A 23143-nucleotide genomic window follows, 5' to 3' on the forward strand; every position below is an offset into this window, starting at 1 on the left:
TACAGTACCACTGTTACAGTCAAATTAAATCATTCATTCAAAATCCATCTTTGCAGTGCAGAGGTGACAGAAGCGGCATCAGAAGTGGCATTAATTTATTTACACTCCATTTACAACTGCATAAATAAAGCTATGAGATATATATTTTTAAATCAATATTCAATATTTAAATATGAAATGATTTCTAATTTTAACATTTTATTTAAAGGGTACTTTAAATATGAAACCGCAGCGGCAAATCACTGTCTTAATAAGTGAGTTGAGGGAGTCATTCATTCAACCGATTCGTTCAAACGGCTGATTCATTCGAGAAAGAAGCAAGTGATTCGTTCAAAACGCGGATTTCAGTCAAGAAATCATCGCTGTCGGTTGCATTGAGACTCTGCTACGGTTTCATTTTGAAATTATAGTCGGCGAAATAAAGGGAAAACAAACAATATTGACAATATTGTGTCTAAAAAGTAACTCAATGTTAACTTATTGTTAATTTAACAGTTGTATAACATAAATATCACAATTGGAATTATGCACGGGAAAACGGCACTCTTTCTGATGTGATATTCTAATATATGATATAAATATAAGACAAAAACTAACTTGGGGACATAACAGTTACACTGCACACATCACGCAGTGAAAGCACGAGAGACAAATGCGATGTCAGCTCGCAGTGCCTCGTACATTGTTAAAACAATGATTACAATATCATAAAAGACAATACACATCGCACACCATACGCACATAAAGAATGAACTTACAACTGAACTGACATTTACGACCTTTCTTCTCCTTCTCTCCTCTCGCGTGCAGGAGACAGTTATGCTGCCGCGAGCCCGCGACTCGCGAGTGACGCGAAATGTCACGTGAACTAGCAAATCCACAAAGATAGAATAATAAATAAATAAAAATACGTACGCTAATTAGATGGTTTTAATTTGGAAAGCTTTTAGATATGTCTAAGTCAAAGTGTCATCTAAAATTTAAGACCTTTCATAAGTAAAAATAAGACTTTATAAGACTTTTTATGGCCTTAAATTTTAAAAATCTAATTTAAGACTTTTTAAGACTTTTTAAGGATCCGCGGGAACCCTGGTCAATCAACAATCGTGGGAGGGGCGTCCGACCGTGTGACGTCACGCGGTCGAACGGCTCGATTTGAGGCAGGGGAAAACATATAAGGAGATTAAAACAAAAACACTGGATAGATTTTCAGGGCTCGAATTTCGGCACGGGATTGCGGGTATTGCGCATAATTCTAATCATTCCCGCAGGTCTCCCATTTATAATGCGGGAAATTCTCGCAATCGTAATCCACACAGATTATAAAATCAAATCATTCTTTTAACAACTATCTGCCAAACGCAATTTCACAAACACCGTGAGTGTTCAGCGGTGCCACGCGTCTTTTATCTCTTCTCTCAAAATGTGTTGTGCAAGGCATCAGTAACAAAAGTTATTTTTCGCCGATTATATTGCGGTCTGCGGGAGTTCAGTATACTCTAAACATAGTCGCTTTTGTCTTTAATAAGCATAAAACGCATGCCATTGCCAGTATAATGAACACAGGATCCGTGCACTAGCTCTTAAAGTGACGGCAGCCATATGTGTGTGTGTCATTAATTTTGTTGTCAAAACAACAAAAGATAGCTTTAAGTTAAAGGAATCAGGATTAATAGCCTATGTATTTAATTTATTCAGGACTAAAATACTACCCAGTGTTATTTTCCATTTGATTACTTTATTCAGTTTCTGTATATGAATACTAGTGTTAGACCTATTTAAAAACTTTTCTCTTTATTTGTCTTTATTTGTATCTTTATTCTATTGTATTTATTTGTGCTACTTTTTTCAATTTAATTAAACAATTTAAATCAAGCTTCCTTGTGTTGTGTAAATTTACAACCCCCATTGTAAAAATGCAATGAGCGCAAACATTTAGGCAAGATAAATGTAATAATTTTGTTTGGAAAAAAATTCATTCAAGGAAATTCATACAGGTTCGGAACAATTTCAGGGTGAGTAAATGACAGAATTGTAATTTTTGGGTGAACTATCCCTTTAAGGCTAGAGCACCCAGGAACCGGGCCTGGGCTCTATAACCCATTATCTGCATTTTTGGTTCATTGCCAGTTTATAAAAAACAAAGAATGTTAACGATCTCTGTTTCCAAGTCCTCATTAACCAACGCGACACAGTCAGGTTTGTTAAAATTCTTGCAGTAGGCAGTGGAAACTTGCGGGTTTGGTTGTGTGGGCCATGAGATGGAAAAGGATGGGAAATACAGGGTGGTGATGGCGCAGTGGATAAGACACATGCCTTTGGTGTGAGAGACCCGGGTTCGAATCCACTGTGAGACACCAATGTGTCTCTGAGCAAGACACTTAACCCCTAGTTGCTCCAGAGGCGTGCGACCTCTGACATATATAGCAATTGTAAGTCGCTTTGGATAAAAGCGTCAGCTAAATGAATAAATGTAAAATGTAAATGTAAATTACTGGGTATGGCTAACAGTCGACAGGGAAAATAGGCTATAGTCTGAGGCAGCCCTAAAAAATAACAATTATTATTATTAAATGTATTATTATATTCATATAGATATAAAAACAAAATGAATAACAACAACTTTTAAATAGCTGTTTTCTGAAATAATTTTATGATAAATTGCAGCATGATAATGATAAAATTGTGTGTTTGACAGATACACTAATGCCTACTGAACAATCCACAACCCCAAAAGTCAAAGAAAACAAAGAGATCACATCACTGCAGTGACAATATTTTCATGATACAAAAAGGTTTCAGCATTGCTCACCAGATATTACCAACGACATTTGTTTGGTTACCAAGAGTTTCCTATAAAAGGCAGGCTTTGAAAACCTAGACAGTGAAGATGGGGCAATAAGACTGACTGACCCTTGTTAAATACACCACTCAGACCTCAAAAACAGAGCCAATAAAACGAGACCAGCAATCCAATCCAGTCCCATCCCTCAATTGATCCAAGAGAAAACAACCCACAGATGTAAACCTAGACAACATCTTGCAGATAGCAGCTGTTAAAGGCACTCTATTAGTCGTAAACTTTAACTGAGCTGCTGAATCTCACACACCTCCCCCACTTTACTATGGAGAGTGTGGACCATAAGACTGTGTTGATGCACAATGCCTTACTGTGCCCTATACATTTAGTGTTAGTAAACACACACCCTCAATCTGACTGACATTTAACTTATAATAGCAAACATTAATTATATGCATTAAGACAAGATGACAAACATGTGCTTACCCCCTTCGGTTCAGGCACAACAAGATGGGTGCACTTCTTGTTGAAGTGGAGCTGACAGTCACCTCCATAGAACGTGATAAAGGCCCAAAGTGTGTTGAGATCCTCTGCCAGCTATAAACAAAGACAAGATTAGTAAACACTAAAATCAACCCTGCTGCCTGATAATGGCAGACGATAATATGTCGATTTTAATGAATATGCATGAATTACTTACATGTGGCAGACAAGCTGTGACACCAAAGAACACTTGTCCTGACTCTGGAGAAAACCCTGTAACTCTGATTTATTAACCGTCAAGATAAAAAAAAAATGAAATGGTATGATATTCCTCTTTAACTCATTATCAGTTCCAAGATTGCATGAAGTTTATGGTGACATGTGAACATGGGTGCAAAAACAACAGTAGAACTGAAGATTTTCAAACCAGTGAATCTTAAAAGGATACGGTAGCAGGTCTCCACATTTGACAGACAGGATCACCCAGCTTGGCTGAAACAGAAATTAATGTGCATGTTAAACATTGCAGCACAATTTTATTAGCAACAGTAAGTGATCACATCTAATTATAGGCAGGAGATCTGTCTAAAATGTTCCCAACTAAAAATGTCTGACTTCTAAACCCTGCCTTCAGTGCAATCTTATGTCTGTTTACCTTCACAACAGGCAAGTCAAAGACCTCTCTGGACTCCCCGACCTCTGGATTGTCCCCATCTTCTGCTATAATGTGGGTGGCGAGGGCATTGTAAGACACTTCTTTTCCTTTCCCAGCTTTCAGAAGTTGCACAACCTATAAGCAAATGTCAACAGGCAATCATCACCATGTCAGTCATAAAACAGATAATTCATAAAAACAAACTTATAATCTGCTTGCTGCAAGCTCTTAATGTATGGACCAGGAACCGTACATAAAATCGTGCAAAAATGTAAGCATAAACTACACATAATGCCAAAAGATGAGACACTATGATAAACACAGAAGAGGGCTAACGTTACAGATGCTAGCGTTATAGCGTTTCCTTGACTTCCCATTTAAGATACAAGCTACCCTTGACAATTAATGTATACACACAGTTCAGGGGCATGATTATTCATTCACTTGCAAATAAATCGCTGATACAACTAACAGATTAGTTCAACGTGGGAAGTGTCGCATTGTTGTAACTGATGATGGCTAACATACTGAAGACAGGACTTTCGCTAACAGCAGATAAAGGAGAGTACACCATACATACAAAGGGCGTCCTGAATAAATAAACCCTAATGTACTCAAGAGTTACATTAATACAGTTTTTCCAAATGTATCCTCTACTTTTCGCCATGTTATGAGTTTTTTATGTGGGTTAGCCTTTATGCTAACACCAGTCAGTAAGCCACTATTAGCCAAAAGGCTAAATGAATGTCTTCTTATTACAGTTAAAAATACCTTCTGATCAATGTCTCCCACCACATAGAATTTCACATCCTTGAAAAGCTCTTCCGGTACTTTTAAGTCGTCTTCCGACATTGTTTTGACTGCTCTAAATTATTTTACAGCGGAAAGTAAGCATTGTGTGGCTGTCAGATTAGCGTACAACCGGCCTCATAGGAAAGAGGTACAGAAGCGCCAAAGAGGATTCGGCGGGCTCTGGGCGCTTACATGTCTTTCATGGGGGAGATCAATCACTTTACGCAATTAGGTCTAGTAAATATATAAAATGCAAGAATAAATTGTACAAATTCCATTATTAACTTGCTTATCTTGTTTCGCAGATCGTTTGGTAGACTTAAAATATTTAGTTTTAAAATATCAAATATACTGTGTTTTCATAACACCCCTATATTTGTGCAATATGTCACATGTGTGGGCGGCGCGTCATTTCCTACGCGCTTATTTACATCAATAAAAGCGCCAAATATGAAACACTTGTGTCTGTATTGTGAGCGTTTCATTTTGTAGCACCAAAACATTTTATCTAGGAATATGTGTAACTTAATGATCGATTTAAATATAAAAGTAACAGTGTGTTGCTACACTTTCCTGTATCTGTTTGTTTAACTTGATGTAACTAATATTTTATCATTATAGTAGATCTAACTTATTCAGTTACAGGTCAAACATTTTTTAAAGTGCTGTTAATAAGACCTAATATGATGTAACAAGGATGATACATAACCAAGTGAAACTTCAAATCTAATAAAATGTATATTATGTCCACAAAAAAAATAAAAATAAAGAGAGAATAAGTTAAACCTTTTATTGCAATGTATGGTCTGGCTGGCTCCAGGACATGTCAGTCAGAAGACATCTTTACGGATAATGAAAATGAAAAGAAAAATATCTATTAAAAATAAATGTGGATTTTTGTTGGTATGTTAAGAAAAATGGCTTATGTTACTATAATGTGTAAATAGCCTAAATAAGGTTACAGTTGCAAGGAAAAATATTTGTCTTTTTTCTGCTCAGTTTCTCCAAAATCAAAAAGTCAGCTAAGAGCTACTTTTTCATTCATTCTCCCTTTCCGTATTGTGGTGTTTTGAGGACACTTTTGTTGAAAAAAATATATATCACGAATTTGTCTTCACAAATAACATAGGCCTACTGTAAAAACCTTTTCTCAATTGGAAATGCTCGAAAAGCAGCACAATTATACATTAATAGCCTAGATATAATAACAATGTGAGGGTTAGGTTTAGAGAATGATGAAGCTTATAAGAAAAAACATTTATTGGTGCTTTAGTAATAGCTTCAGCTTCAAGTCTGTATTTTTGTTTGTTTGCCTTTCACATGTTGAAATGGCTGCCTCGGTGAATGTGATTTCCCCTGCGTAAAGACTGCAGAAATCTACAATCATGAAAAATTAAGGAAACAGGGTAGCCTACAATCAAAAACGTAGACGAGAAAACATCTCAGTTGTCTATGTCATTGTGATATGGCAACACTTTGTTCTTATCCTTGTATCAATGTGGTCTGCGCCGAGGTGGCGACTTGAGACACTGCAGTAGCGCGGACAGTCACTCCTCTCTTGCACGAGATCCTGACACTCAGACTCAGGATATTGTTTAGCCTACTACAGATTTGGGTGGCACTGCCGTCGTCGCTGAAGCAAAAGTGTTGTTTCCTAAGGTAAGTGGGAAGCATGGGTGGGAAGGGGAGGAAAGCAATAAACGGTTGTGGAGAGATGCCGTGAATACGCGCTTGTGTAGCCTAAATCTGACATGCAACGTAATATGCTAGGCTACCAATGAATGATGCTGTATTGGCTGAGATATAATAGTTGAAGTAGCCTAATTAATAGCCTATGAATGTCACGTGGAAGTTAGTCTTTCTAATTCATTAGTGGGCTAAATTGAATTACATTACGAAATTATAGTGCGAACCATTTACGACTTTATTTAAACACTTTGTGGAACTTAATTGTAATCTTAAATGTCTTAAAAATAATTTAAGCTTCTACCAATGAAAAAACAGCGCCAGTGGTCAAGTAAAAAATTATAACCTATATTTTAATGACCTATTTCTGTGTTTAGGGCAAGGTCCCATTTCATAGTCGTAATTTCTTTGCACGAACAAATTTTGTGAATGGCATGAAATATTGTTACAAATGCTTCTGTGAGTCGCGCTATCAGAATTCAGAATGTTTTGCATGGGCATACTTACCTCGCATCTGCATATGTTAATTGCTGGGCTGCTTGAGTAACATTGATGCTTAGCAGCATATGTAAATCAATGCACAAAAGTAGCCTACCTTCACAGAGCAGCTCAGTGCTGTGCCTTTTGATTCAGCTACTTTGGCTAGATCACGGATTTAAAGTGTATGTATGATCATGCACTCATATTGCAAATTAAAACGTTTTTCAAATGAACAGTACAACACTCTTAAAAATAATGGTTCTTTATTGGCATTGATAGTCCATGAAGAACCTTTCCTTGGAACCTAAAGTTCCATTCCTCAAAAGGTTATTTATAGTAGGAAAAGGTTATTTACATTTTTTTTAATGTTATTCACACTAAGAAAACCATGGTTCTTTTCAGAACTGTTCACTGGAAGGTTGTTTGGGAAACCAAAAATTGTTCTTCAATTGTATTGATAACTTTATTGATACCTTTATTTTTAAGAGAAAAAGCTGTTTCATTCTCAGAATTCTGTTTCATTTCACACTCAGAAAAAGCTGTTTCATTCTACATGGAGTAGGTCATCTCCTGATGGTCGCTGCCATATTGAGATCATGGCATGCCTTAAAAATAATAATAAATAATAATAATATCAGCAATATTGTTTTCTTTTAGTGCTTTCACCCAGTGCTCATGGCTGATGGTTTATGAAGAATAAACTTAAAAGTACATGTAAACAAAACAGCACATCAAACAATAACAAATATGGTGTACATACAACACAAGAACTGAACTGAACTTAGACATGACAGCATGTTCACAATCCTCCAGACAGGAGTACATGTGGAAATACAAAAAGTCCAAACAAGCAGTCCCTGCTGGAGTGATTAAATAGACTGTGACGACCCGCAGCTCCCATGCCACAGATCAAGGGAAAAAATTAATCCAACACACAGCGACCACAGGGAAGAACTCATGGCCTTCCAATCACAGTGCAGTGCAGCAGCCAGACCTCATGAACCACCAACAACGCACAAAAACTAATTGGGATTGAATCCAATAATGTCTGTCATATAAATGTGTGTGGCGGAGACAGAAAAAAACATGAAGTGGCAAAACAAACTTAATGCATCAACAGCAATAGTGTCAAAAGTTAAAGGGGTGGTATAATGCCCTTTTCACAGATGCAAACTAAGTCTATGATGTCCCCAGAGTCACTTCATCTACATATGAAGTTTTAGCTCAAAACACCCCACAGATATTTTTATATAGTATGTTAAAGAAATGGCTTTTTAAGGACTACAACAAACGGCTGGTATAGATTACAGGACATTCCTCCCAGGTTAGTGACATCACCAACCCTAAAATTGACATAAACCCCACCCCTGGGAACGCGACTTATAGATTATCATGACATAATATGCTAATCAATGACTAGAAGATAGACACATAAGCTACATAAATACATCAACTAACCATTCAGAAATGTCCTGTTGCATTCTACATGTTGTCACTTCTTGAGTCTCTCCATCATTGTCTGACTCCGGTTTGAATATAAAAGGCTAAACGTTTTTGAAATTATCAGTGTGTGTCTGTGTGAGGAGGTAATCAAAGCTCCGCCCTCTGTGAAGGGAGCAGCAGCTCATTTGCATTTAAAGGAACAGACACACAAACGGTGCGTTTTTGCTCACCCTCAAAAAGTGACAATCTTAAAAGAAAATATCTCCCTTTGCTTTGAATTTTGAGCGTTGTAACTTTCCAGATGTTGTTTATGCTCAAACAGCAACATTACACACTAACTAAAGTTAGAAAAGTGAAATCATAATCAATCACCCCTTTAAAACTTACTGAGTGCACCTTGAAAAGTGAGAACTATAAGGAAGTGCCGTAGGTTTGGCATGTTACATATGCACACAGCAACAACAACAAAGTGTGATTTCTGTGTGGTTTACAAGTACTTGCCAAAACAGTGTAAAGGAGCATTGTGTTACTGAGCAAGTCTGTAAAAGCAGTTAAATGAACCCTTGTCACCTATTTGAAGGAATCCGCTGTGAAGAGAATTGCCAGTGTGATTAGGATGAGCCCTCCGACGCTGCTCTGTTTTAACTGCCATTAAAGTAATGATTTAAAGAAGAAGACATTAGCTATGTGAGAGCGGATGACACATCTGTTGGATGTCTCATATTTGATTTAAGGAAATTATGTGGTTTGTGAAAGTCCCACACATGCATATCATTTTTAAAAGACTGTCTAATAGAGCAGTGTGACACTAAAGGCCAATGCACACCGCACTGACAGACAGCAACAGACCCTTCAACGGGTTTTGTCTGATCAGTGTGTTACCCCTGTCGCGGTTGGTTGGCTCTCGTTTTCGACGATTGAACATTTTTCGGGTCTTGGAATGTTTGAGAAGTGACGTATTGTAATTGGCTATTGGTAATTGACGTACTGTCGGCGCCTGTCAGTGCAGTGTGAATTAGCCTTGAGCTGATGTTTGATTTAGGCCACAGACCAAAAAATATATTCTATTGTAGTATGCACAGGTTCAAGCTTGAGGTGTTCTGAAATATTTTAATGTTACACATACATCAAGCACAGCCTATATTATCCATACTTACCCTTAAGGCATGGGAAGACTGAAGCTATTTTGGTCACCAATCTGCTTGTATTTCACCTTTTCTGTTTGAAATGTTTATTGTTTCTGCTTATGAATTTCCCCACGCCATACATGAATGCTTAATCTGTTTGGTCAGCGTTCACACAGACATTGTTCAAAAACTCAATTACGTTTTTTAACAATCGCTACTTGAACAGATTCCAGTGGCAGATTCATTATAGAGTCACAAAGCATGATTAAACTAGTGTCATGAAGGAATACTTGTTTTAAAATATTGATGTAAGCACCTGTTGTAAAATATAGATTTAAGCTTTTCGCTAACATTAAATATGAATAAATTATCAAAGACTTCATTAGACTTTGCTCCCAGCAAGATATCAAAATGCAAATACTTTGATCATTAAAACAGAGCAGTTGAAAGGATCAGTTAAGAGTCCACAATCCACCCAGAATCCAATTTGTGAAGGAGAAGTGTTACAAGCAGTGCAATATTTTACATCGAATTATCAGCACCAATGGTTGAACAAAGTAGTATGTTTCTGAACCTTCAGACTCAAGAGTATTTGACACTTCTTATACTGATCATGGGCAGATGGGGAAAAATCTATTAGATCTTCCTTCATTGAGAAAATAACTACAGCACCATGTTTTTACCTCCCTGCCATTGGGCTAAAATGTTTTTACCAAGTTGTTACACAGAATTTGCTTGTCAGCAACATGTTTTCAGATAATTTTATACAATGTCAACTGACACGAAACTTATTTACACAGCTGTCTGGAATATTCTGATCGGACAATCGCGGTCAGATTCAAGATGTCCTCCCTGCAGCCTGTAGTGCGATGATGTAGAGTAGCTACTGTTTTAAAGGTGCGTTCGCGCCATGTTGTAATTGCTGTAATTATGTTATTTCAACTTGTAAAAAGCGTTCATGTCCTTGTAGAGTTCATAATTACAGCTTGTAAGATGGGAATTTTCGGAGAGCACCTATTCACCAGATTCATTTAGGCGTTGATAGTGTTGCCATAGAAATGCATAATTTCAGCTCAGAATAGAATGTCACCTGTTGTAATCTCAAAACTACGGTAATTATGCTGCATTCACGTGCTATCGAAATGTCCTACTTCCCGCTTCTGAAATTTTGATTACGAGCTCATTGCGTTCAACCGTTTTGTTGTCGGAAAGACACCACAGGTTTATTCTTGCATATTTATTGGGAAAATCTCATTAAAGCCAAAATGATAATTAGCTTCTCATTCATTGACAACTGTATGAACATTCACCCTGCTATCAGTAATGGGCAACTTCGATCCTGGAGGGGCCGGGCCATTGTCCTGCAGAGTTTAGCTCCAACCCTGACAAAAAATCACCTGCCTGTAGCTTTTTAGCAATCCTGAAGACATTGTTCATAATATGTTTTTGATTTGGGTTGGAGCTAAACTCTGCTCCAACAGTGGCCCTCCAACACTGAAGTTGCCCATCCCTTAAAAGCGCTATATAAATGAAGATGACTTGACTTGACTTGACTGATCTCTGGAGTCTGGAATTTTTAGTCAAATAAAGGCTATTTTTTGCAGTGTATAAAACATATAATACGCTTCAAATGATTATTCATATATGTGAATATGCACTACTTTAAAGACACGACAAGGCGAAACTGTTGTGGAAAAATCTAGTAAAGAATACCAGTCACAGCAGCAATCGTTCTTTTCTCCGGCCATGTTTAATGTTTATGGCCCGTCCAACTCTGGAACTTGGGTATCAAAATTATCTCTGAGCTTCCCAGTGGTAAAGATGACTTGAGAGGGGGTTCATGTGCAATTTTTAACTAGAAAACTCGTATTTACAATTGTAAGGGGATTTACAGTCATAAGCCCTATTCGCACGGGATAAGTATTACCTGGTGACCTCTAGTCATTTGTAATAATTGCAGAGGTTGTCTGTGATCTTAATCCCGTGCGAATCGGCCATGTCTGTGATTTTGCGGGGTCGTATATAATTTTTTTCAAAGTTTTTGTTTCCTGTGCGCTTTTTTATCAGTCTTTCGCGAATAATGGAGTGTTTTGATAGTATTTTGGGTGCTGGGTCATATCGCTATCGAAAGAGAAAGCTGAAAACCATCAGAAGAGCAAAAACAAAAAGAATGATTTGATGGAGATGAATGATATAGCAGCATGCGGAAAGGAACATTATTCTGTTTATGATATATCATACAGCTAGACCTATAACTACAAGACATTTCCAAGCAATAGACATCATATCCGGGAGATAAGTCAGTAAATTCGAGTAAAATCACAGGCTTCACTTATCCCGTGCGAATGCGCCACACGAAATTCAGATGTGGGGGGGTAATTTCTAAATCACACGTGGTCCCCAGGTAATATTTATCCCGTGCGAATAGGGCTAAAGGCCACCTTATCCACCTAAACCTGCTTCACGGTATAGGCCTCTGTTTTCGGTTTCCTTTGTTCCTTGTTCCCGCTTCTGGTTAGAAGCATCTCTTTCCCGGACATTTACCATGACTGTTCCCTGCTGGTGGAATGATCTGCCTAGCTCAACCAGAGCTGCTGAGTCAGTAGCCAGTTTCAAGAAACTGCTGAAGACGCATCTTTTTCGGCAGCACTTGATCCAGTAATACAAAAAAAAAAAAAACATTACATGGACTGCGTTAGATTAAACTGAGAGGGGTCATAGCACTTGCATATTGTTGTCCTACTGTTAGTTTAACTGCTTCTATTGTTCTCATTTGTAAGTCGCTTTGGATAAAAGCGTCTGCTAAATGAATAAATGTAAATGTAAATGTTAGTCTACTTGGTTACTCATTGTTTGATTAGTGTTCACACCTTCACTGCATTGATTGGTTTGGTCTGTGTTTAAGTTCTATGTTTTCCTCAGTTCATTCTTTGTCTGTCTTAGATATCATTGGGTTGTTCTGTTCAAGTGTTTGCCACTTGTCTTGTTATTTTAATTTTCTGCTTTATTAAAGATTAAAGAATTATGTAATAATTATAATACTTGTAGCTACCTTATGTTCACAGTCAAAGTTTATACTATTGATTTTATTTTTCTCCAACAGCTCATATACTTATAGGATTTTATATATTTTCTCCAACAACTTATAAAAACTAGAAAAAATTGTTGCACTCTAAATTGACAAAAAAAAAATGTTTTCCTCAGGTGCTTAGAGCCAAGGGAATATGGAAAACGAGCAAGAAGGTGGCTGGCCACACTCTGGATTCAGTACAGACTACAGAAGTCTATCAAATATATATATATTTTATGGATTGCATTGTGCAAAATTATGTCATGTTATGATAGCTTCTGTTGTCTGTACTGAATCCAGTGTGCGGCCAGCCACCTTCTCGCTCGTTCTCCAACAATTTATGCATATAGAATGGTGCATAAAACCAATTCATAAGTAAAAAGGGGTTTAAATAATAAATCCATAGTGCATTCCAAGTGATCAAGAGCTTAGTGCGTTCCATTGAAACCTTATGCACGATTTCCACCAGTAGTGGGCACTCGTGCAACGTAAGAAATGACTCTCATCCGAGTCCACGAGACGGAAGGAAGTAAGCGAGTGATTCACTGCCTATGTTCAGTTCCTATAGGTTTTGTAATTATTTTGTAGTCCTTTTGCTGATTGGTTCCCCCTGTTCACTAGTCTTGATTTCTCCCAGGTGTGTCTTGTTATATTGTTAGCCTTGTGTATTTATACCCCTGTGTTACCTGTGTTCTTTGTCAGGTCTTGTCCTTTTATGGCTTCATGTTGGTGGTTGTTTCTGTTCTGTTCTGTTCTGTTCTTTTCCGTTCCGTTCCCTGTGGATTATCTCTGTTCCATTCCGTTCCGTTCACAGGAAACGTGAATTTTGACTGTTTCCAATCTTTGTAACTTGCATACTGCACATGGATCCAGGCAGCACCTTATTTCTGAGTTCTCCCTGCGTGACAACTCGCCTACGTTTTATGAACAGTACCTGTACTGACTGGTGCATCTCTTTTAAAGTCACTAAGAAATCAAAGTTGACAATTGCTATTTTTATGGAATATTGCAGTATTTATTAAATGATTTCACATCATTCTTTTTTTTTCATGTGGCCTTATATTTTTAATCAAAATAACTTTCCTCTTGCAGCGACATCTTTTCTCTGATGACGTGTTTACTGGTGCAAAGACAACCTGTCATTCACTTGACATCACAGAAATAACAAATGACAACTATCCAATCAATTCCAGAGGTACAAATTCGAGTCCCGCCCTACATCACAATATGGAAGAAAAGACTGTTGCAACTTCCGTTTCATGCTGACTTTAAGCTTTAATATTTATAACTTGAATTAAAAAAAAGGTCAAATATATATTAAATTTTTTTCCAAATAACAGTTTTATGGTGATTTTGACTGGCTGACTGTACATTACCCCTACATGTCTAAATGGTAAATTGTATCATTTCATAGCAGATTCTACAAGCAAACATTCAGTTTCCGATGTTAAGTATCGCTATTTAATATGTGTAGAAGCAGATTTTTTTACCAATCTCTATTTTCTTTTCTTTTTTTTACAGCTGTTGCAGTCCAGTGAAGTTCTTTCTTGCTATTTTGTAAGTGGTGTAAAGTGGACAAAAGTGCACTCAATAACATGGCTGATGTCAGCCATAACAGCTCCTTTAATCAAAGCTCAGAATATGGAAATGTCTACTGGCCACAGACAGTGTTCAGCGTCTTGACGTTCACACTGCTGGCAATGCTTGTGGTGGCTACATTTTTCTGGAACATGCTCGTCCTTGTCACAATTCTCAGAGTCAGAACATTCCACCGTGTGCCCCACAACCTGGTGGCATCCATGGCCATATCTGATGTTATGGTGGCTGCTTTGGTGATGCCTCTCAGTCTGGTCCATGAGCTCAACGGTCGGAGTTGGAAGTTGGGCCGAGCTCTCTGCCAAGTCTGGATATCTTTCGATGTCCTGTGCTGTACGGCCAGCATTTGGAATGTGACCGCAATAGCCCTTGACCGTTACTGGTCCATAACGCGCCACCTGGAGTACACGCTGAAGACCCGAAAGAAGATCTCTAATGGGATGATTGGCTTGACCTGGCTGCTCTCGTCTGTTATTTCCCTTTCCCCTCTGTTTGGCTGGGGTGAGACCTATTCAGAGATGGACATGGAGTGCCAGGTGAGCCAGGAGCCGTCTTACACCATCTTTTCCACATTCGGGGCCTTCTATCTGCCTCTCTGTGTTGTGCTGTTTGTCTACTGGAAGATATACAAAGCTGCTAAGTTCCGTATTGGATCCAAGAGGACCAACACCATCACTCCAGTTGCAGAGGCTGGAGAGGTATAAATGATACTGTATGTTGTGAAATGCTTTTTCTTAATGCAGCAACATTTTAGGATCTTTATCTGATGCATGTTTTAATTTTGTACAGACTGTACAGCACAGAGAACTTCTTATATTTTAAAATTCCAGAACGTATTCTATTAATTCAAATCAGACTGTTCATATTCCTCTTTACATTACCGGTATTCTACAGAACGTCACTGGACAGCAATTCAATAGGCAATTGAACCCGAATGTCCCATTAGCTTGCTCTATTACCTTGAAAAGCATGGCAAAATCTCTGAGCATGTCACAACACTGTGGCGAATAGTAATCCTGACACCTTACGTAGATAAGTTCCACATTATTTTCCATTCTATTACCATCCTGTTCTACTTCATTGGGTTTAGGACTGATTGTCAAAGGTTTGACACAGAAACTTTAAGGGTTTAAAAGCTTATGCTTAAATGGCTATTTTCATGGCCATTCTAATACTGCCGAAGTCCTATGCAATTTCACATTATGTTATCTAGACCCTTGAAGAAATGGCACAAAAAACCTACATGAATGCATGAGTGAGGTCAGCATGTCATGCATTGACTTCATTGGATTGGTTTTCTTTGAAGACTGTTTTTATCTATATTCTCACTCTAATTAAATCATTTAAGAATTGAACACTATTCAAAAACTGGGATCAGTGCAGTTAATACTTTTATTCAGAAAGGATGTTTTAAATGGTTCAAACGTGACATTATAACATTCGCTCTGTTACAAAAACTCTATTAATTTATCTAATTTCTACTAAATGCTGTTCTTTTGATCTTTCTATTCATCAAAGAATCGCCAAAAAATGTGTCATGCTTTCCACAAAAATATTAAGCTGCACAACTTTCAACATTGATAATAAGAAATGTTTCTTGATCATTAAATCAGCATAGAATGATTAGAAGGATCATGTAACACTAAAGACTGAAAATTTCCCATCACATAAATTGCATTTTAATATATTAAAATAGAAAACAAACATTTTAAATTGTAATAATATTTCACAATATTACTGCAGATCTTCTGCATATCTTAGTGAACAAGAGATTTCTTTTATTAATTAAAAATCTAAAATCTTACAGACCCCAAACTTTTGAACATTAGTGTAAATATTTCAAATGTAATATGTAAATTCAATTCACATGCTGTATGAGGACACGTGGAATATAGAGGAATTGAATGATTTTATTGAAGAAGAAAAAAATGTACTAAAATCGATCTAGGTTGAAATACGTACTGTGGTTTATTTGATTATAATCTATGCTCCTGACTGATCCACTCAAGACACATGTGTTCCCTCAGGTAAAAGAGGCCTCCAGGCAACTGCCTCAGATGGTGTTCACGGTCCGCCATGCCACTGTGATATTTCAGACTGACAGTGAGACGTGGCGAGAACAGAAGGAGAAGCGAGCGGCTCTGATGGTGGGCATCCTCATCGGAGTGTTCGTCCTGTGCTGGATCCCTTTCTTCCTCACCGAGCTCATCACTCCGCTGTGCTCCTGTCACATTCCACCGATATGGAAGAGTGTCTTCCTCTGGCTGGGCTACTCCAACTCCTTCTTCAACCCGCTCATTTACACAGCCTTCAACAAGAACTATAATAACGCTTTCAGGAATCTCTTCTCCCGCCAGCGCTGAGAGATAGCAGAAGTCTTGGCCTCGCCACAAATGCCAGTTTAAACCACCCATTTGGGGAAGTGTGGTTATGAGCTCTTCAAAAAACACAGTGAAGAACACTCATCAGAAATGTCAGTCTGTCCCCTGCATTAAATGAAAATAGACTGCTTCTGGCTTTTGACAGTCAGTTTACATTTACAGTATGACATTACATTCATTAGTTTCAACTGAACAAATTTTTAAAACATGTGACTTCAGTAGAATGAGTATAAATTGAGTATCTTCATAACACTTTTTTTTTTGAGAAATGTATACGTTTATTCAGCAAGGGTGCTTTAAATCAAAAGTGACAGTAAAGGCATTTAATTATACAAAAGATTTATATTTCAAATAAATGCTGGTCTTTTGATAGAATCCTGTAAATAAGTAACAGTTTCCACAAAAATATTAAGCAGCACAACTGTTTTCAACATTAATAATCAAGAAATGGTTCTTGAGCAGCAAATCAGCATAGAGTGATTTCTAAAGGATCATGTGACTTAAAGGGATACTCCACCCAAAAATGAAAATTCTGTCATCATTTACTCACCCTCAAGTTGTTGCAAACCTGTATGCGTTTCTTTCTTCTGCTGAACACAAAGGAAGATATTTTGAAGAACTATGGAACTTTGGCACCATTGACTTCCATAGTATTTTTTTTTTCTACTATGGAAGTCAGTGGTGCCAAACAACTGTTTGGTTCCAATCGTTCTTCAAAATATCTTCCTTTGTGTTCAGCAGAAGAAAGAAACTCATACAGGTTTGCAACAACTTGAGGGTGAGTAAATGATGACAGCATTTTCATTTTTGGGTGGAGTATCCCTTTAAGACTGGAGTAATGATGCTGAAAATTCAACTCTGCCATCACAGGAATAAATTACATTTTAAAATATATGTAAATATAGCCTATAATAAAATAGAAAATGTTTATTTCAAAATTTGAATAATATTTCACAATATTACCGTTTTTACTGTATTTTTGATCCAAATTAAAACATTTGAACAGACCCCAAACTTTTGAACAGTATATATAAAACTGTTAAAATAGACATACTGTATATAATTTAAGACAGCGAGAACTTAATTTATGTTTTTATATTAACTTGAATAAAAACATTTATTTATTTATTTTGGGGTATCGAATTCTTACTTCAAAAATAACTTCCCATTGAATTATTAAGTTTTATGGGATTTAATGAGAGAAAATGACCCAGAACTACATGTGGTAATTGGCATCCCTTTGGTAATTGATGATTTTAACTAAGATCTGTTTTAGGATTTGGTTACATTTTAATTTACAAGCACATTGTACCTTTTGTTTAGGCTATATCATTTTGGACACATTAACCTTTTATGTTATTCATTGTAGATTATTATTGTTCCTGATTACAATGCAGACATATTCAGACACACAGGTACAGATGGTTTTTGTTACCGTTGTGTGTTAATATGAAAGATATAGCTTGTTAAAATGAATAAAATAAGTTTGGCATATTGTCTCTGTTTTGATAGAGTGAATATGGAAATGATATTACAGCTCCACTGATAATATTTATGAACTGTTGTTTGATTCTCATGTTCTCATCAATTTTAGCTGATGACCAAGCCTTTCCAACTGTGAAGTGAGTATAGCTACATGTAATTTAGACTTTGACTGAAGTCATCTCTGCTTTTAGAATTTTAAAATGGTGGATCAACAGCACTTATTCCCCCTATAATGTCCGTGCAAATTATATTGGGCCACTTGACATCTGTAAAGAGCCTGGATTTTCATTCAGTCCCATCCGTGTCTGAAGCTCCCACTTGTACATGAAGTGCTCATCATTACGAGTGGAAATAGCCATATAAATAGAAGCAATCTTGATAAAAAATACTAAAGAACAGATGAAGGGCTGTAGATATATTGTCAAATCTAATACTATGCTCTCATTTACCTTCAATGAAGATGCTTCAGGCTGTGAGTATTCATATTAAGATATCTGTGCATGGGAATCAACCTTATTTAGCTGTTCATTCTTGCTGCACTTACACATTAGAGAATGTGTTTTGAAATCCATGAGACAAGAGATTGACAGACCAAAGGCTGATGGCTGCAAATGGAGCTTTGTAGAGTGCTTTTGAGCTAGGTTGCAACACACTGCAACAAAAAAAAGAGACGTTTTAGGGCTAATTGAAGTGAAGTGTCAGGTAAGAAAATTGTTGGTGGCGTGGGAGACATAAATAATGGATGTGACACCTGCCTAAATGGCACCTTCCCCTTTAGCAGAGATGGAAGGGATAGTAAAACATCTGACTCACTGAGGAAATAAGCAGATACATGATCCTTTTTTTGCAGGTATTCTCACAAACTTCATGATGTAATAAATTATGCTAATGACCAAACACAAGAGATCACATGTGAAAGAATTATTTTATCAGTGTGTGGCTCAAATATTCAAATGCCCTCATTATTTTCTACCCGAGGAGGGAAAAAACAGGCAGATCAGAATGAAGCTGCATGTAAAATACGGGACTATTTTTGAAGCAGTGGTGTGGGATAATATTTATTGTCAAAATCCTGTTCCTTTACCAAGGACAGATGCATCTAAAACATTTGTCTTTTAGTGGATGACAGAACAGACGATTTTTTTTTCTTTTCAGAGAGCTCTGTCGTGATTTCAGATCAGATCTCGTGGAATTCAGAAATGAACTTTTCATAATGTTCATATTCTTCAGCCTTTAGAAATAAAGAGACAACACAAAGAGATGGAAGAAAATGCCATTGTCGATGGTAACCTGGGAAACGATATCTGCGCCAACAAATATAACGCATATTTTATTGAATTATGAGAAAATAGCTAGAGGTCAGATCCATTCTTTGAAATATCACATCTGACATTCCTTCACTGCAGATTATGGGTCGCCACTTTTTCTGTGATGCCGATGGCTAAAGATTTTTTTTAAATGGGATCTATAGCTTTATCAAAAGAATAGTTCACCCAAAAATGAAAATTCTGCCATCATTTACTCACCCTTGAGTTGTTCCAAACCTGTATGGATTTCTTTCTTCTGCTGAACACACAAGAAGATTGTAGGTAACCAACAGTTGATGGGACCCCATTGACGTTCAGAAATTCATACAGGTTTGGAACAACTTGGGGGTGTTTAAATGATGGCAGAATTTTCATTTTAGGGTGAACTATCCCTTTAAGTGAAAGTCAATAAATTCAGGTCTTGCACATATTTTCTGAAAATGTGCACATATTTTTTTTATGTGCACATATTTGCTATGTATATAAAGACATTCAATAAAACAGGTTAGTCATGCATAAACATTTGAGACTTTTTATTGTCACACAGCAAGGCATGTTTTACACGATGCTCAATAAAAATATCACAGGAATCATAAAGAGCAGAACTGGAAGTAGTGCAAAAAGTAGTGCATACTTTTTTTTGCAATAGTTGAGAGATAATTGTTAGAGGGAATGAACTCATATCATTTTGTTTCTGACACAAAGCTCATATTCTATTGTGTTCTATGAGATTTATTAATCTGGATCTGGTTGAATATATCGTTCCCGATAGTTACAGTTGCATCAGCTGAATGTGTTTGTTGTGAAATTTCTGCACTTGAATTGCTGTTCAATTATATCCTGATTTGGTAGTGTTGGTGTATTATTTAAAAAGGCATGAAAAGATAAGATTGGTGCAAAGATAAATGCAAAGCGAGACATACTGTCAGATTTTCTCATTTTCTCAATTACATGTGTATGAGATGGAAAATATCAGTAAGAAACTATCATAAAAATAGATTACAGTGTATTTCAAAACAGCATTTCAGTCGAGAGGAATCAAGCAATGCAGACATTTTTTTTTTGTTCTCAATCTAACTGCAATGTCATTAATATATTGCAAAGTGTTATCTCCCTGCAGATATTAAGCAATTAATTTTTCAATTATTATCAAATTCTTTCACAATAATTTTTGATATTATATAGCTTGATTAATTTTAGCTTGGTTTTAGATTCAAACAAGAACAATGTAATTGATAAATTTTTTACTCCCATCTATTGCTCAACTGCCACTTGATTGAATTTTTAACTACTCTGCAGAACTTTAATAAGTAAATGATGTATAATTGTGTGACAATCACAAAATTGATTCCCCGTGAATGTACCCATATAAATACAACATTCATAGACTCTCTATCAATAACTTTGACTGGAACATGACTGTAAATGTGCAATAGACACATTCTGACTATTCGTTTATGTATCTTTGATTGTTTTTATTTGGAAGGCCTTTAATACAACTTTGTTTGGCTGCTGTGTTATGCAAACCTGCCCCCTGGTGTACATACATGGGAAACACATTGCCTGAGGATTAAAGAGTCTCTATTCGTCAAGAATACAGAACAGCCAGCAAAGTGGTTATGTGCAGTTCAATACATATTATTATATAAAGAAAAACATACATATAGGCTACTATGATGTTGAAAATCGATGTTGCTGCTTCATATTTTTGTTATAGCCTATATATTTTTTCAGGATTCCTTGATAAATAGAAAGATCAAAAGAACAGCATTTCTTTGAAATCTAAATCTTTTGTAACATGATGTCTTGAATAAAAATAATAATAATTTCTGTTTTACAGACTATTGAATGGTATCATGTTTTCCACAAAAAGGATCATGTGGTACTGAAGACTGGAGAAACAAAATCAAAATCGTATAGTTAGCCTACTGAGATATAGGCCTAAGCCTTGTGACAACTTTCCCATAGGACAATCAGCCCTGGTCACACCTACGTTAGAATTATTTTCTGTGGAAACTATTCTAGACTTTGAATAGAGACATACAACTCAGAGCATGTTGAGCTTCATACACTGAAGGTTGAATATACCAGCATGTTGTGTAAATGTAAATCAGCCTGATGCCTCAAAGCTGTTGTGTAATTTCACCTGTTGTCTCCATTTTGTCCAGGTGAGGGCACACTAGTAAAACAACACACTCCCTTCATAACATGAAACAATACAGACTAGGCTTTATGCACAGCTACTTCCTGAACTTCAGCCAGCCCTTTGTTTCCTGTCTGTCATTATTGCACAAACTGATTAATCCAGGTGTGCCTGATTATTGTTACTGAGGCTAGGCACACCTGGATTAATCAGTCCAATAATGAGGCAGACAGGAAACAAAGGGCTGGCTGAAGTTCAGGAAGTAGTGAAGCTGTGGCATAAAGCCACTTGACCAACTGCTTATAAGGTAGCCTAATATTATAGCCTAAGTGCATTTAGGCTACATGGCATATATTTACCGTTTATGTTTGGTAGAGGTATAGTTCCTATTTTTATCTCAACGCGTCCATATAATGATCTCACGGGGTATAATACGAATGGTTGTCACATGATCAAATACATCAACATTAACAGACCTTGACAAACTCTGAAACGTATCCAATCGGAAGCATAATTAGATCATTTAATTGACAGCTAGATTCAGTGCAGGGATGGGACCTTGTGACCTGAGAGAATTAGGTTTTGACATCCCTTTACCTGACTGTCTGGCACAGCGTGACAGACTGATTAAGACCAATTTTACCCATGTGGTCACATTTTGCCACTTGCTTTTCAGGTGTAGCCATCACATCTGTGAACAAGCTTTGATTTCTGGAATACAGGCCACATTTTACAATTGGTGTGAAGGTTTTCATTAATTTATAGGCAAACATCCTGAGAAAGACTCGGAATCTTTCATTTTATATCATGAAACGGGCAGTTGATGTCATATTCCACTAAAACAGGATCCTTGGAAAATCGAATCTAGCTCCAGAGCCTCCATCAGCACAAATTAGTCATGATTAAAGGTTAACATCTAACGAAGGACAGATCAAATCACTTGGCAACACAGCAGAATATAACACACTATGACATGATGAATTAATTCTGATTCAGATTATACTCATTGAGAGGTGTTAATCTATAGCCTACCTCTGACGGCCAATAATAGGCCTATATGCTGACATTTCAAGCAGAATAGTAGCCTATATGATGAAATCATTACTGCCAAAAGCCATTTCCTCACACTTTCCATGACAGAGTTGATCTGTTTTGGCTTAGTGAAGCAAATGTTAATTCAATAGGCCTATATTTTTATTCAATTAAGTCATACAGAATTTGGAAGCATATCATTGCTGCTTTGGTATTGAAATATGCCTATGTAAATATGTTTATACTTATAGCCTTATTAAGGTGCGGTCACATTGGCGATATTTCAGCGAAATTTCGCGGGCAAAATAGGTTAAATGCATAGGCGGAGTTTGGGGGGGGTTAGGGGGGGCACTGCCCCCCCAGACCAGAGCCAATTAATGCCTGCCTTGTGCTTTGAAAAAAAAAAAAAAATACTGTATTCATATTTTCTCATTTTATTTGTCTTATCTTATCATTTTTGCGGGTATAATGAGTAAGTTAAGGCTAAATTATTTTTAATTACTGTATTGAAAAAGAAGCTAATTTTCTCACGACTGGCGGATCTCAAAGTATCGCGGTAAGTGAGGAATTTCCTGTGTGTTTTTCGCGTACAGACACGTCCGTTCACATGGATCCCCAAAAAGGACTAAAACCGCTGTATTATTCATGCCAGGCCGACTCTCC

At 36.9% G+C, this 23143-nt stretch overlaps 3 protein-coding genes across 3 annotated transcripts in view; 1 reads left to right on the plus strand and 2 right to left on the minus strand.

Moving 5' to 3' along the window:
* The window catches only part of paxip1 (PAX interacting (with transcription-activation domain) protein 1), a 28409-nt gene extending 23544 nt beyond the window's left edge, over nucleotides 1-4865 (minus strand). Inside the window, exons 1-5 of the mRNA XM_056267480.1 lie at nucleotides 4710-4865; nucleotides 3939-4073; nucleotides 3732-3775; nucleotides 3501-3564; nucleotides 3287-3397 (exon numbers count right to left, since the gene is read on the minus strand). Coding sequence (XP_056123455.1) covers nucleotides 3287-3397; nucleotides 3501-3564; nucleotides 3732-3775; nucleotides 3939-4073; nucleotides 4710-4790 — 435 coding nt within the window. The 5' untranslated portion in view covers nucleotides 4791-4865. The remainder of the gene's footprint in view (nucleotides 1-3286; nucleotides 3398-3500; nucleotides 3565-3731; nucleotides 3776-3938; nucleotides 4074-4709) is intronic.
* The window catches only part of cnpy1 (canopy FGF signaling regulator 1), a 72313-nt gene that overhangs the window by 15534 nt on the left and 33636 nt on the right, over nucleotides 1-23143 (minus strand). The gene's annotated exons all lie outside the window — the stretch shown is intronic.
* htr5aa (5-hydroxytryptamine (serotonin) receptor 5A, genome duplicate a) lies at nucleotides 14053-16542 on the plus strand. The gene is made up of 2 exons (XM_056267487.1): nucleotides 14053-14830; nucleotides 16160-16542. The coding sequence occupies exons 1-2, from the start codon at nucleotides 14132-14134 to the stop codon at nucleotides 16493-16495; spliced, it is 1035 nt and encodes a 344-aa protein (XP_056123462.1). The 5' UTR covers nucleotides 14053-14131; the 3' UTR covers nucleotides 16496-16542.

Source organism: Rhinichthys klamathensis, unplaced genomic scaffold (genome assembly GCF_029890125.1).
Source record: "Rhinichthys klamathensis goyatoka isolate OS25496 unplaced genomic scaffold, OSU_Roscu_1.1 h1tg000261l_1, whole genome shotgun sequence".
Classification (NCBI taxonomy): domain Eukaryota; kingdom Metazoa; phylum Chordata; class Actinopteri; order Cypriniformes; family Leuciscidae; genus Rhinichthys; species Rhinichthys klamathensis.

Coding starts and splice junctions, on each gene's coding strand:
- htr5aa (XM_056267487.1), top strand. CDS start 14,132: ATGGCTGATGTCAGCCATAACAGCTCCTTTAATCAAAGCTCAGAATAT. Junction 14,831..16,159: donor CAGTTGCAGAGGCTGGAGAG/GTATAAATGATA, acceptor GTGTTCCCTCAG/GTAAAAGAGGCCTCCAGGCA.